General features: G+C 35.3%; 2 protein-coding genes across 15 annotated transcripts in view; one reads left to right on the forward strand and one right to left on the reverse strand.

Annotated features, from left to right (window-relative positions):
* LOC136828322 (large ribosomal subunit protein eL22-like) overlaps window positions 1–15,848 on the reverse strand; it is a 139,825-nt gene that overhangs the window by 27,614 nt on the left and 96,363 nt on the right. The gene's annotated exons all lie outside the window — the stretch shown is intronic.
* Window positions 1–15,848, forward strand: part of LOC136828323 (neuronal synaptobrevin-like) — a 60,046-nt gene that overhangs the window by 12,829 nt on the left and 31,369 nt on the right. For 10 of the 14 annotated variants that reach the window (XM_067086212.1, XM_067086213.1, XM_067086207.1 and 7 more), the window contains exon 3: window positions 7,450–7,528. The exons of 1 other annotated variant lie outside the window; for it this stretch is intronic. In XM_067086212.1, coding sequence (XP_066942313.1) covers window positions 7,450–7,528 — 79 coding nt within the window. Of the gene's footprint in view, window positions 1–4,930; window positions 5,010–7,449; window positions 7,529–15,848 lie in introns of all 14 variants that reach the window. 3 more of the 14 variants (XM_067086203.1, XM_067086209.1, XM_067086204.1) reach the window with 1 other exon arrangement.

Genomic DNA, 15,848 nt, shown 5'->3' on the forward strand with positions numbered 1-15,848 from the left:
TGCCTGTTTGGCAAAGGTTTTTTTCTTTTCCCAGCTTGGAGTTTCAGAAGTTGCAGTACTACTTAGATATGGAAGTTTAGATACAGAGTTAACAAGGCAAGGAGTGGAGTGCTTTCTCTGCTGCCCGAGAAGTGGCTGTATCATATGATTTGTGGCTTCTTAATGACTGGTTTGTCTTGATCACGTAATAATGATAATTCACCATTGTTGCTCATGTCTAGTGCTCTTTGTCATAGTGAGATGATTCCTTTAAGGTAGAGTGTCAAGAAATCTACAAGTGTGTAGTGGGCCATACATGCATAAAATATGCATACATACCTGTCTGTTTTACCTCCAAAGTACAGTACTGTACACACAGATTAATTGTAGTATTAAAAATGTATTAGAGATTAAAATTACGCTGTAAATTCTTTAAGGTACACAATTACTTTTTTAATTTACTAACATGAATACCGGTATATATACAGTAAATGTGAACCCTTTAAAAATTAGTTTGCCAAAGAACTGTGATCTGTACACTGTGTGTGGGGGAGGGGGGGTTATGCCAGCAGCTTTTTCTCAGCTCCCAGCTTCACTCATGTTTCTCAAGTAGTGGTCAATGCGGTAGATTTTGTGGCTCATATCTTTAGTGCAATGCAGCTGAAAAATATCTAATCCAGCTTTGCAGATCAGGGGGTAATAAGTATGTTTAAAGCCCATTACACACTGTACTCATTGAGAGAATTGTTCAGACTGTACTCATTGAGAGAAATTGTTCAGACCGTGGAAGGTGAACCCACTAAGAAAATTTAGTGAGAATTTTGAAACTTTATATAATTGCTGATGCCATAAATGTCGCTGAAAAAGCCATGCTGTCAAGTTTGAAACAATAAACTCGAGGACAAAAACATTGGCAAGAATGTCAAAACATTAGCAAGAATGTGCCAATGACTTCACTGGATTTACCATAGAGCCTGTCAAAGAAGTAATGAAAAAAATTGTGATTATGGCAAAGAAGGCTGGTTGGGAAAGGTTCAAACTGTGGATCTTGAGGAAATTCAAGATTTAATTGATACCACCCCAACTGAGTCACCAGAAAGAGATCTGAAGGATCTACCCAAAACAGATGCTATATCTGATGAATAAAAAGGAGCAGAGGCAATGAGAGAAAACAAGTAGATAGTAGATTGCAGAAGGATGGCAATGGTTCACTTCTTTCATGATATACACCTTGAAAGTGAAGAAATGACTAAAGGAATTTTTAAAGAAATGCAAAGGCAAAAAATTCTCATAAGTCACGTGTATTTCCTGAAAGTAAAACTCAGGATCCCTAGCCACCTCTTCCACCCTTGCAATCGTGAATACTGTACGGTCCACTATAAAGTGTGTATTGTATACAACTCTATTGTTCATAATTTGGTAAATAATCAACTGGTTATGTTAAATTATAAAAAAAAAAAATGTGTTCAATAGTACACATAATACTGGAACAAGGTTTGGAAGGTCAGCAGTTATTTGTGAATTTTCTATGTTCTTGGGGTTGGTGCCCCTAACCCTTACAAATTTCACAGAACATGAAAGCAAAATACTCTGAAATTTTCGATGAATAGTCCACACTGTTGAGTATAATTAAGAATCCGAATCTCTCCCAATATGAAAATTCAATTCTCGTAACTTAAAATGGCCTTAGTTCTCACAGCACATATTTTTGCAATATGTAAGATTATTAAAAATGCACCTCCAAAGATGGTTGTAATTGTAATTGATTCCAGAATTGCTGTGGAAGCATCGTCAACAAAACCATAATCTGGTATATCAAATTCACATTTAATATTTTTCACAAAAGATGGTGTTAATTTCAAACTAAGGTAAAAGAGCTAAGTTTGCAATTAGTAGTGACGTTATCAAACCATAACATTCCTCGAAGTGATTTTGATATCACTTGCCCATAGTAAATGGATAGCGCCTCAGTGGCGTGGTCGATATGGTGTTTGCGTTCCACCTTGGTGGTCGCAGATTCGATTCTCGGCCATTCCATTGAGGAGTGAGAGATGTGTATTTCTGGTGATAGAAGTTCACTCGACGTGGTTCGAAGTCACGTAAAGCCGTTGGTCCCGTTGCTGAATAACCACTGGTTCCATGCAACGTAAAACACCATACAAACAAACCATAGTAAATGGTATGAGTTGTGTAATGGTAAAGCTTATTGAAACCACAGTATTTTTGTGGCAGGCATCAGTACTAAAAGAAAGAAATGTAGAAGTAATTGGACACATCTGCTTAATGCATAATTAATTGATGCCCCCCCCCTCTACCAGTTCCCTTTTCAAGGGAATGCAATACAGCACTTACAATAAAATATATTTTGAGTGAAATTGTTTCACTCTTCAATATTTGCACCCTATCCAGCTGTGAAATTTTAACAGCCATAACTTGGTAGATAAAATTTGATATTCCTTTCATCAGAACAAGCCCTTTTGGGCCATTCCTGTAAGAGCTAAGAGTTTTAGCTCACTGGTCTGGTTGAATGACTTTTTCTATAACCAGCTGTGAGGGAGCTGTATGGTATTTTTTGCTTTTTGTAACCCAGTACACACACCATTGTTTTGTGTATAGTACATACCATTTAATTTCACAGGTTTGAGTGCACAATCTAAAAAGAAGAAATTGAACAGTTTTTCAAATTGTTGGAGGTCATTTTCCTGTGTCCATTCAAACTGTATTTTTACATTTCTTATTGTCTCTTGAGCTTTTGAGCTGTGCATTTAAACTTAGTTCGGATGATTATGATTACAATAATTAGATAGTGGGTGACTTAATATCAGTATATATTAAATACAGTGTATTCTTTTTGTTTTTCTAAGGTCAATTAGTTGTCAGTAATTTGCTAGACACTGCAGATGACATGTATCATTAGTTAGCATTCAGGTATGAGTTTGAAATATCAGTCAAATAGAGAATTAGTTAACCCTTAAACGCCTGTTGGATGTTTTAAACGTCGTCAAAAATTGTCTGTCGAATGCCGAGTGGACGTTGCAAACGTCGACTGAAAATGCTTTTTTTAAATATTCGCGGAAAAATAATTATAGGCCTAGTTTGCAGAAGATTTCAAATCACGCGCCTTGGCGGATGCTGGGAGTTCACGGATCCAGGTGTTGTGTTGTTTTTGAGCGTCACCCAGACGCGCATGCGCGAATTCCCTCCTACTCATGCCAGATAGCATCAGCGTTGGACCTTGCGGGAGCGATATTTTGACGCAGACGTGTTTTGCAAAACTTTGGCGAGTGTTTGCGTATTCGTGCTGCAACAGGACGTTTGTAGATATGTCACAAAGGCGTCAGGACCGTGAAAGGCGCATACTGCCTGTCGGAAGTGAGCGTGAGGCGAGTTTTAGACTGGGATGCTGGAGAAGGACCAAGCAACCAAAGTGAATTTTAACATTCGGTCAACTTTGACTCGACCGAAATGATCGAAAAACGCATCCATAAGCCATAATTATTACATTCGAGTAACAATCAATCATTTACCTTCATTTTTCAACAAACGGAAAGTCTCTAGCACAATATGTAGATTTTTGGTGAATTTTTGAAAAAATTTTCCTTAAGCTCATACATGACTCCACTGAAAATCCTGTCATTTCTTGCGTCAGCTTGCCGTAATTTTTTCGCCGTTTCATATTATTCGTTACATAAAGTGTTATACATCAAAATGTGCGCAATTTCATGTAGAATACAACAAAAAATATATCATTCCTTTAGCTCTTCACAGTTTTTTATATTTATATCGAAATAACGATAAATAGAAAAATATCAACCTTCGGTCAACTTTAACTCGATCTAAATGGTTCAAAAATGCAATTGTAAGCTAAAAACTTACAGCCTAGTAATATTCAATCAATTTCCTTCATTTTGGCACAATTGGAAAGTCTCTAGCACAATATTTTGATTTTTGGTGAATTTTTGAAAAAACTTTTTTACGTCCAGCGGCGTTACAAATTCATGCATCATTTTGTGATAATATTTTCTCTGTGTTGCTTTAATCGTTTTACAATCTGTTATATACCAAAATCATCGCAATTTAGTGTACAATACAACTAAAAAAATTAACTCATTAGCTTCAACCGTTTTCCTTACAGCGATTTGTATACAATTATATATGGTTTTTTTTTTTGCTGTCATATATTCCAATATTTATATATGATAATGGTATTTTTTTTATTTCTGATGGTTGCATACTAAACTTCAGGCAATGAGAAAAAAGGAGCCAAAATGAACTCTTAATCTTGAAAACTAAGCGCTCTGTGATTTTTTGAAAAAAACTTTTTTTCCGCTTCGGCGCTACCTCTCGGAGGCCGCCGTCATACTGGAGATGTTTTTGAAAATAGGGCTTCGGCGTTAAAGGGTTAAATGAATGTGCAAGTATATGCCAATAATATTTGTAGTGAAGTGTCTGAATATTAACCTGTTTGTTAAGGTTTCCTGTTTTGATGAGCATGTTTGTAATTCCAAATAGCATATTGCATATGCAATGCAAACTTTATTACTACTAAAAACATGTAACACAACTAAACTTTAGGCAGTTCAAATTTACTGGTCACTTGGGTTTCAAAGTTCTCACAGTTTCTCATCTTTTAATTTGTTAAAACCTCAAGTAACAAAGGAACAATTATGTACATATGAACAGATCATAATCTCAGCAGTTTAGTGTTTTTCTTTTATCAGTGTTCAGTGTTTAGCCTTTAAAGGTAGTTAATAAATACCTGGAATAATGTCCCTCTCTGAAGCATTTAGATCTGAGCATTTCACAGGTTTTAATTCTTGAAGATGATGGTTTATTATCAGAAGAGATTGTATATGTGAAGTGTGTTTAGGGTTGCTGTTTAGTATGTAAGTACTTCTGTTTTCTCTTTTTTATTTTCATTGCACTGCTTGCATTTTGTTTGGTATAACAGGTTATGGGAATAATGCGAGTCAACGTGGAGAGAGTATTGGAACGTGATCAAATACTGAGTGAACTAGATGGAAGAGCAGGTGAGAGAGAGGGAAGAAATTACTTAAAGGATGACAATGTTTGTAGATTTGTGCCTGCAGTGGGGAAAATTTGAAAGGGTGTGCTTCTGTCTAACATCATCAGCTTACAGTGAATGCTTACTACTAACTACTAAAAAAGCATCAAGTTTTTCAATACTGAATTTGATGTTTGCAGTTTCTGCAGGTTTAGTGGGAAATAGTATTTCTGTACTGTACTTTTCATCTTGGTTTTTGCTTACAGCATCCTAATGGTACATAACCAGGTTTTAAGGATTGTCTTCAGTAAAGGATTCATTGTTTAGCATAGGGCTTCACATTATGGTGGCACTTGGTTTTAGGTACATTGTACCTGTGATTAAAAATATACAGTAATGTTTAAGTGCTTTTGCATTTGTTGAGTAGACCACAAGATAACAATTATTTAGGTCTGAATGCAAAGTTTATTTTAATAGTGATTTTGTTAAGAGTATGGGGTTATTGAGGTCTGTAAGGAATAGACTTAAAGGTAACCTTTGTTGTTGTAAGAGGTAGTCATTTTCCAAGTTAAGAGCCATTGGAAAAAGTTTATTGCTCAGTGTTTCTCCTATAGACTGCATCATTGTATCAATGATTGATTTTTTATGCAAAAAAAAAAGAATGCATTAGTTGAAAATAGGACCTGAGTATTCTTTAATATGTCATTTTTTAGTTCAATATTTTTATTCTTTTTAATAAGTTTATACATTTTAATTGCTGTTAGTATTGTTAGTCAACTTTTGTAATAAAGCAGCTAATATTATTTTTCTATTTGGAGGCTAATCAGTTGGACGGATAGTACAGTAGTTGTTAAAAACAATGGAATAGAACTGCATGATATCTTGGACCCAACCACCATGTTATGTTATTAGAAATATGACTGATTTCTGACGTGAACTTTACTCCTGACTCACTATTTTTATTTGATGGTTTTGTGTTGACTCACAAGCATGGATCTCAGAATGTCCTTGATTCTCTCATCTTGAACTGAATTGCTTCTCTCTTTATGGTCTTCTCTTTTACTGTACCATATTTATAGTTTCACATTTGTCAGTGATGAACTCTTTTCATGTCTTCGGTTATTATTTTTGTGTTTAAGATGGTTTAGTTTATTGCTGAAGGATTTTTAAGAATCTGAGATTATTATTTTTGTGTTTAAGATGCTTTGGTTTAATGCTGAAGGATTTTTAAGATTCTTAGATGCATAGAAAGGTAAAATGTATATGTAATATATTTCCAAGACAAACATTTAAACTAATTTCTGCCATGCATGAACTTTAAGAATATTTGTCAGTTATACTAGAGTGACTATTTTATATTCTATAAAGCCACAATTATTGCTTAATATTGAATTAACTATACCCTGGGAATAACTTGCCCAGTGAGAATTATCAAGTGCTTCTGCCCTGACCAGGATGCAAACCTGGGCTTTGGGTTTAGAAGCAGTGATAAGCAGTTGACTTTGACCTCTCAGCTGTCTGGGGGGCAGAAGCACTTTTCAATTACTGTATAATCCAATTTGGTGTAGGTTATTCCTGAGTTATACTTGATTTGATACTAAATTATATTTGTGGCTTAATATTGCTTGTATACCTGATTCAATTTGCATGCAAATTTGGCTATCTATATGTTGTGTGTTGGGACAGGGAAAAAAATCAATCACATTCTGGGGGTTTTCTGGTTAGGCCAGGATGCTAGGCTATGGTGTGCTGTCTGTCAGAATAAATAGCTTGCTCAAATACAAAAGTGAAGTACAAGTATGGTAATTCAGGTATCAGATTCAGGTTTAAAGAGGAACATTGGAGGAATAACTATCGCTTTGGTAACAAACAAAATTTATAAAGAAAAAGAATTGTTTGCATGTATATTCAGAAAATTACAAAATGTGAAGGATAAGTAAAGATTTTCTCTTTTAGCATAGATATGAGAATATTTTAATTCTGATGATATTATGGATGTAAAATGTAGCATTATTTGTTAGAAGCATGTGTTTCAGAGAACATGCCTTGGTATAAGAGTCGAAGTGACAAGATTTCCTAATGACTTTGCCACTTAGAACAACAAAGGTAATTTTTAAAGATTTTTATATTAATTATAATTTGCTGTATTCATAAAGAAGGGGTGGGGTTGGCTGTTAGTGATGAAGCTAAAATGTAAGGTGAGCAATTGTGTGTGGTTTTGGAGTAATGTTGTTGACTTACTTTACAGGGCTACAATAATGGTGAATGAAACTGCACTTTCTTCTTAATTTTTTTTTTCTTTTTGGGACAATTATTGGATGTGAAGCTTTTATTTTTGCAAGAAAACGTGTTTGTAGTAGTTGGATTACTTATGGTTTACGGATATTTAAAATCTTGTGGGTGGCTTTTATCTCATGTTCTATTGATATGTTATCGTGTGTTGTGGATTTTTTCATGGATTCTAGGTTGTCGACATCATGCGGACTAACGTGGAAAAAGTCCTGGAAAGGGATCAGAAACTATCTGAACTGGATGATCGAGCAGGTACCAGGAGTTGGTTGCTCTTCTCTTTAGACATAATACAATCTCATTTTGGCCAAATTTGATTCTTATTTTATCATTGAATGTTGAAAGGCATTACTCAACTCGTCAGTTTGTTTGCATGTTGACATGCAAACATACAAATTAAGAAAAATATTCAGTGGTTCTGAAATTAGACTTGTTTCACAAGGACTTTTGAAGAACGTTGTGTAAATTTTGTGTATTGTTTGGATTAATGAGTGCAATGAAGCTTTTAACTGAATAATGCCTTTTGTAGCTTTTCTTTGTGGTTGTATGGGTAATTTTTGGTTATTGAGGAAAAAAATTTTATTAAATAACATTTTATCAAATGTAAAGCTGAATTATCAAGATAATCTAAATTTACCCCAACAACCTTATTGTGTTGTAGTAGCTAAAAAGTTAGTCTATCCTATGTATTTCTGTGAAAATTTCAGACCTCACTTTTCTCTTTTTAGATGTTTTCAGTTGTTATTGTCAGGTGCTTCCGTATTAACCTGTCAGTAATAAGAGCATTGTCTACGTACATATGACTCATATGTAAGTGTGATGTACTACTGTCCTAACAGGTGTACTTTTCTCATTTCCTTTTGACATTACCCCTTCCCAAGGAAACAAGAAAAAAAAAAGCCAAAATTGTAAACTTATGTATTTCTACCATATTTTCCTCCTGAGCATTCATATTGTCTTGTCAAGTTTAGGTGGTGGGCTTGATGAGAGAGAACGTGGAGAAGGTGCTCGAGAGAGATCAGAAACTCTCAGAGCTTGATGATCGTGCAGGTATAGAATTTTCGGGGCCCCTGTGTCACTTTTTGAGATTTAGATCCTAGGAGATTCTCTATGAATATGGCACTAGTTATATAGCCTTCATATGCTGAAGAAGACACATTTCCCCACATACACATACATACACACACCATTTTGGGTAGTTCATAATCACAGAAGTATTTGTTACTTGCATTATAAATCTTCATGAATTGAGTAGAGTTTTTGAACAGTTTGAGAAAAGTTTTTGTTTGATAATAGATGAGGGCACAGCCTCATGAATAGTTATGGAGTTTTAATGTAGAGAGGATGTTTGACATTGCTCCTCTGCATTAATATTTTTTTTACTATCCTACCCCACTTTTTGCATTTTAAGATTTGCACTGTTGTTTGATTTAGTTACCAAAGTAATTTAATGTAATTAACATCTTTGGGACGTGCAGTCAGAAGGGGTTAAAAGGCTTTTTGAAATATTCATGATAAACACTACTGGAGATACACGTTTAAATATGAGGTACTGTAATTACGAAACTTTAGATATGGGTCGAAAAATTTTGCTAAATTTATTGCTGAACTTAACAAGGGGTCAGGTTAAAGTTAACTGATCAATTTGTAATTGAATAAGGAATTTGGCTCTTAACGTTTTCTCTGTAACCATTGTGGGGTCTTGTCTTGGATTACTTTTATGTAACCTTCGTGGTGTCCTAGTTTTGTCTTTAATAAATTGGTTATGTCCTTTAAGAAGGATTTGATTTCAGTAGGTTAACAGGTATGGGATTTTATGGTACAGTAATAGGGTCAGGTAGGGCCAAAAAGTTGTGGGAATTGCAAATACTTTGAGATAAGATTAATGCAATTTCTTGAACTAAGTTTGGTATACCGTGTATGTTGTGAGGATCAGCAATCAACCATGGTTTTATCTGAGCGGTCAATAATCTGATAGGTTTACTTTGCCTATTGTAGAAGACCCAATTACTATGTGATTATGAGTTACCTTGAGTACCATTTAGAGAATCCCCTGCAGTGTTGTTTAGCTTTTTGCTGTGTTTTATTTTTTCATGAGTACATGTATACAACTTGGATCAGACTGGGACAGCAACTGATTCAAAAGTTAAATGTTCTGAGCACTAACCCAGTCAAAAAGAATTTTTAGAACATTAGATGGAAATGCCTGGTCATTTCATTGATGTTTTCAGCAGCTTACTCAGTTGGAGATTAAACATCCAGAGCTTTAAGTATGGCATTTTAAGAACAGTGGCAGGAAATCTGAAACATTGTGTTCTTTTGGAAAATTAATATTTTTGAGTTGTATATTATAAGCAATGTTTCATTCTGGAAATTTTTGACGAATATAAAGTAATTATTTTAGTTTATAAAACAAACAGAGATTGCATTGAGTAGCAGTAATATGCTTTATTAAGTATTACTTATTTTTTTTTTTCAAATTGATTTTTCTTATCTTTACCAGTCACTTTTGAGTACTTAAATGATATCAGATGCACAAAAGCATTTATTTGAAATAAGCATATGCTCCTTTGAGGCTTAGAGAATTTTGTAATGTAAAGTAAATTATATGCTTATTTTGAACATTGGCTACCAAACAGTTTATAACAATGTACGTCCATTAATAATGTTCATTTTAACCTCTGGAGTACAAGTACAGTATATTTTTTATGAGAAACCCATTACTTATTGTGCCCATGGTTGTCAAAAATGTTCCCATAAAAAAATTCTCCAAAGTAAGAAGAGGCATGGCAGTAATGCATAGGTGAGTATATTGTGCATGTGCAGTGAGAGCCATTGGGTCTTGGTTGACAAGTCTGTTCATTCTTTGTCTTTATTTCCATTAGCCAGTCGTTCCCAGACTGTTCCAATGGTAGTGTCGATGATTTATGTGATTTGCTCTCTCTTTTCTTTCACTTTATTCATCATTTGTTTTATCTTTGTGATTTTCTCTCACTTACAATTGCACTCTGAACAGTGATAACAATTCAGCTGTTTTGAATTCCCATCCGGTGGTATCTTTGATTAGTAGTAGTCAGTCAGTACCAGTTTTTTCATATCAGTAAGTAAAACTGGTTATTTTCCCATTTTATAAATTTATTTAGAGTTCAGGATGGTCTTCAGGTGTACTTATCGACGTTGCAGATGACTCTGGTATTTTGCGTCAATGATTGCTTTGAAATTTTGCGCTCTTATAGTTAGCACTATTTGGTAGCCTTGCTAACTGTAGGTTCTAGTGTATTCCAAGTTATTGATTCTTTTCTTTGTTACAGAGAAGCTGGTTAGTTATAAATGATTTGTTTAACCAGACCTCAGAACCCTTTTAGGGTTCTTTAAGCATAAGTTCTTCCCCTACTACTGTCTGTAGTTTTAATGTTAACATTTATCTTTATGTATTACCTTGGTTTGCCCTATTATTCGCTAACCTTCTGTGGACATAAGTCCAAAAATCCAATTTTTTTAATTGTTTTGTAATGTATGCCTGTTATTTATAGTTTATGGGATTCACCCCTGATTAGTCTTCCTTTGGTTGCTTATTTGTAGGGTTTTAGTTTACAAAATAGCTCTAGTAGTTCTTTGATGCCAAGAGGATGGTTTTGAGATTGACGTTCCATTATTTTCATTCCCAAGCAAATTATCAGTATCTTCATTAGACTATAAGGAGTAGTGCTACATTCTACATAACTGCTTTTCTCAGCTGCTGTAGCACGTGCTCTTGTGCTTTCCTTGATCTTGATGGAATTACTAATGCTTTTTTAAGGAATTTTATTCTTCCTGATTTTTACAGCATTTGGAAGGTATTCCACATTTTTCGGGACAGATCTGTAGGTTGTCTTGTATGGAGTTAATTATCCTGAAAAGTGGGATTCTGTTTATGTTGTGCATTACTCCAATTCCATATTTATTAATTCTGTATAATTTTTATCAGCTTTTCTGGACAAATTAATGTTTTAATTTCCTACATTATCAGTGCCCTTTGTTGTCTTTTACAAGTTATCGAATTTGTATATAAATAAATAGACTTGATCAGAATACTCATAGTGTTGTGCTGGTTGGAGACAGGCATGTTGAACATCTTTCCTACATGTGGAAAACTCAGGTTCCACTCGGGTTTGAAGCACATGCAAAATGTAGAGGAAGCATTTGAGGTACAAAGCACTGCCATCTTTGATGCCGTACTGGTACTTCCTTGATTCCTAGGCATATTTTGTAACTGCTGAGTTACAGGCTTAGCATCTTGCCTTTTAGAAGCAGTTCTCTAATTTTTTTTTTTTTCTCAAAGCTGGCCCAAGACCACTTCATTGCCATTAAATGGCAAGAGACAACTCCCACAGGTTTAGTAGACAAACTAGGATTGAAGTTGCTTTCTTTGATTTAGTCCTTGATCATGTATTGTTGCAGTTGTTATTTCTAAGACACTTTTTTTTTTTTCTGAGTCCCAGATTTTTTTCTGAGTCCCAGATCAGTATACAAGTGTTGAAAATTGACTTGGCAACAACTAGTTATTGCATGAGAAGTTGGGAGTGTGTCAGCCAGGAACAAGACAACCAAGAATTCCTGTTTTGTTGGTCTGCCATGGTGCTTGCCCCCGAAGACTTCATAGAATCAGAAGTTTCCCTTTCAAACAGGCACTGTTAAAGGGAAAATTGAACAGTTCTGTGGGAAGAAAAGGTAATTTTGTGTCTTCACAACCTCTGTGTACTCCATTTGAGACTTGTCTCCATGATGAATATAACTTCACCCTTCTAAGACAAATACAAAGTTCTATATATTCCACAGGTCTTTTTGAAACTGGTTTTTGTTACTGTTGAGTATACCGGCATATGGACATTTCCAGGAATTGAACTTGGATATGAACACACTGGTTGCACTAGTGCATCTTATGAGGACCAGTCTCTAAGATCTTTTGATGCAAGAGTTGTCAATTTGATTTTCTCTGCCAAGTTGTGATAAGGCTATAATGGCATGATCAGTCTTGTTGGCAAACCCCCTTTGCAGCCTGTCTAAAATTAATAATTTTATTTGATTCTAGGACTTATAAGGAGATATGCCCTTTGGGGCAGGACGTTCAAGATGTTCCACTGTTAGCAGATAAGCCTACTAGATTTAGACTACAAAAGAGAAATTGGTGCATAACTTCCCTATGTTTGGAGGCAGACATTCCAGTTGTAATAGCCTTTGTCCAGCATGCAAATGATGGAAGTGTGCTGAAGTCTTGTTCAGCTACATGACTCATGTCTTATTGGAATATTGGGGGACTAAGTCAAGATGTTTGTGTTGCATTACAGTAGAGATTGACACAGGAACATAGCTAAAATCTGGCCAACATTTTTTATGTGAAATAATACGTGTTTGTGGACAGTCTTGTCCGAAGAGACCAGATTTTCTCTCCAGGGTATTGTGAAATTTTGGGAACACTTGAATGGTAGACTAGTTCACAATCCTCTCCCTGGTAAACTTACCAGGAAACTTCCCACCTTGGAAGAATTCCTGTATTTATTATGCTTAAGCAAGTTCCATCTGAATATAGAGACTATATCTTCATGTGCAGTTTTCAAGCAACATCTCAGTAGTAGGTTTTTGAAAAATCAGCCAAAGCAGTACCCAAGTCATGAAGATTTGATATTACTAGACTGAGCAATGAGTTTCTCCATTTTCTTCTACAGCAAGAAGGTACTGTTAATCTCTGTAACGAAGACTTCTTGCCCCATCTCTTATCCTTAACTTAGGGTTGGTTCCAACTTACTCATTGGAGTTGAGGGTGCTATGACAACACTGAGAAGGGTCTTCCAAGAAGCAATAATCTTGCTTAAAAGGTCTGTCCTTAAGAAGTCTCACTAAAGCTGCTTTGGAGCTGCTAGAACAAGCCTCTATTCTGAACCTTACCCAGGTGGTATTTCTCTTGGAGTTTGTATCTTGTGAGTCATTGGCCACCATGAATATTTTTTAATCATTGACCATTATGCTCTTTTGAGTGAGGTCAGTCTTGAAAGGCTGGAGATTAAAAGGTCTATCTTATGTTACTGGCTTTCATACCAAGACCCAGACCTCAGGAAAGCGTCTGTATTTTTAATGCTCCATTTGCCATCACTTGTGTTACAAGCCTAATAAAATGTAGCTTTATGTCTGTACCTCTGCAGAACTAAGGCCTCCATGGTTGACAGTACATCAGGAATCATTTTTTTCACTGGATGCGTGAGGAAGCAGGTAATCAGGAATAAGTTTTGTGTTGGTTTAGGAAGGTCATGTTGAGAGTATGCAACAACTTGAGAGAAAGTGAAGCTACCAAAGTTGAGTAAATGCACATGGAATAAGAGTTTTATCCATGTTCAAAATTTTTAAACATAGACATTATGGTGTTAATGGCAAGTTCATGGAGATGCCTAGTGACTTAAACTAATGTTCATCTGAAGCAGGTAGACTTCAGATGGTTGGATCCGTATTCATTCCTTGTAGGGGTAGCTGTGGGACATATGATTCATGTCTCTGAGGAGGGATCTAGGCTGTTATTAAGAAAGTCATCATCTGTACATTTCTCCTTTGTTTTTACTGTTATGGCACTCTAATGATATAGACTTCATGGGTTACTTGCTTCCGTGTAATGTGTGATGGAGTTTTCACCTCCCATGTGGCTGTATCTACTTTTGTGCCGATATCTCAAGAGGTTGTAGACATAATCATCACTCACTTCATGAAGTGTACAACCTCTTATCTGACGATCATGTCAGATGATTGTCTTATAAATTTTGACATAAAGGTTGAATTTTTCTTATTTTTTATGCTCCAACCAGATCCGTTTCAGTTATCTGTGTGTGGATTTGACATCTTTAATCCTCTCCAAATGAATTAAGGGTTTGGCACTAAAGTAACTGATTTTTGAAATAGATTTGCTTACAGAATAATTTCTCTACATTCCTGCTGTCATAAGTTAACTATACAAAGGATGAATAGACCTGTCACCCGAGACCCATTGAATCTCACTGAGCCTGCATACGATATGCCTCTGGAGGGCTGCTGCTGTTAGTCTCCTCCCTTGGGAGAATTTTTTGGAAAAATTTTGTGACAAAAGAAATGGCACTGTAAGTAATTGGGATGTATTTAAGATATAAATTATCAAATGTTATTTTTCCTAAATTTGTCTTTAATTTTGTAAGACTCCAATACCATTGTAACTAGAAAATAATAGGACTAATAGTGAAATGGGCTTAATGCTTACGTATTCAGAACATGATTACTGTTTCTGTTATTGGATATAATTTGCATGTCATGCAGAACCTCCCACTGAAGGGATATTTCTTTATGCCGTAGCATTAATTGAAGATGCAGTATGTATAAGACAGGATCCTACATACGTGATGGCTTAAATCATGAAAGCATTGATTTTGAATTCCATAGAATCATGGCAAGAGACTGTTATACCTAAGGCTCTGCAATAAGACATTACCTACATGTATTCCTCGTTTCCTCCTAAGGTCTCTGCAGATAGTAGCAGTTCTGAATAGTACACACTTCCCCAAACAGCATGGCTAAATGATGTTGATTAGTAACAAACTTGGAATTATTGGTAATTGGTTATTGATGAAGATGTGTATACATACATATGTACACAAAATTTTTCCTCATTCTCTTGAAGACAAGTCATTTGCATTCCTTCTGCTGCCTTCATTCTTTCCTTTTTCTTTGGGGTATACCAAGTTCCAGCTATTATTTTTAATTTGTCCATGTCAAATTCAATGAACTATGTACAGTGTGATGACAGGTGATTTTTGGTTTTCTTATTAGAACAGGATGTTAGTCAGTAGTTCTGTACCATTTAGTTTGCTATAATGGTAGTACTGTAATACTTTTATTTTATTACATACACAGGAAGTTCAGGTTTGCCAAATTATTGTAGTCTAGATAATCTAATGGTGGGTTAAAGCTGTTGGTATTCTGGATATTGCATATTGTATATTCATTTTCTTTATACAAGAACAGGTACTTGTTATGATACAATATGACAAACTAGGAAATGCAACTTCAAAGATATTTTTTTTAATGAAAATGCTGTGATCACAGCAAACATTTCAAGTGGTTGGAAGCCTTGCTGATAATGAGCTCAGACAAAATTATTGGAATTTAGGTTGAAGTTTGTAAGCTGTACATTATTCATTACAGATTTTAGAAATTTGACATTTTGAATTCCCTCCCTGGTCTAGCAAACGGCAAAATTACCATTTTAAAATCATTCCCAAGGCCAATATTTTCCAAGTGTCAGTGGTGTCACACGTGGGTAATCTTTAGTCATCTTAGAATCAAACAGAGTCATAAGTGTGTGCATGACAGTAATTAACATAGTCGACAGATGCTCAGTTTTTTCTTAGAGTAGGAAGGTAAAAGCAAAAGGACACGGCGCACCAGCACTAGTAGGACGAAATGCAGTGGTGTATGCAATAGCAGGACAGTCAGTGATAAAAAAAAGCACTATATTTAATGGTTCTCTCTTGTGCATGACTAACTTCACTTTTGCGCATGTAGAAAACGCACAGGTCAAGTA

The sequence above is a fragment of the Macrobrachium rosenbergii genome, chromosome 42 (genome assembly GCF_040412425.1).
Source record: "Macrobrachium rosenbergii isolate ZJJX-2024 chromosome 42, ASM4041242v1, whole genome shotgun sequence".
In the NCBI taxonomy this organism is placed as follows: domain Eukaryota; kingdom Metazoa; phylum Arthropoda; class Malacostraca; order Decapoda; family Palaemonidae; genus Macrobrachium; species Macrobrachium rosenbergii.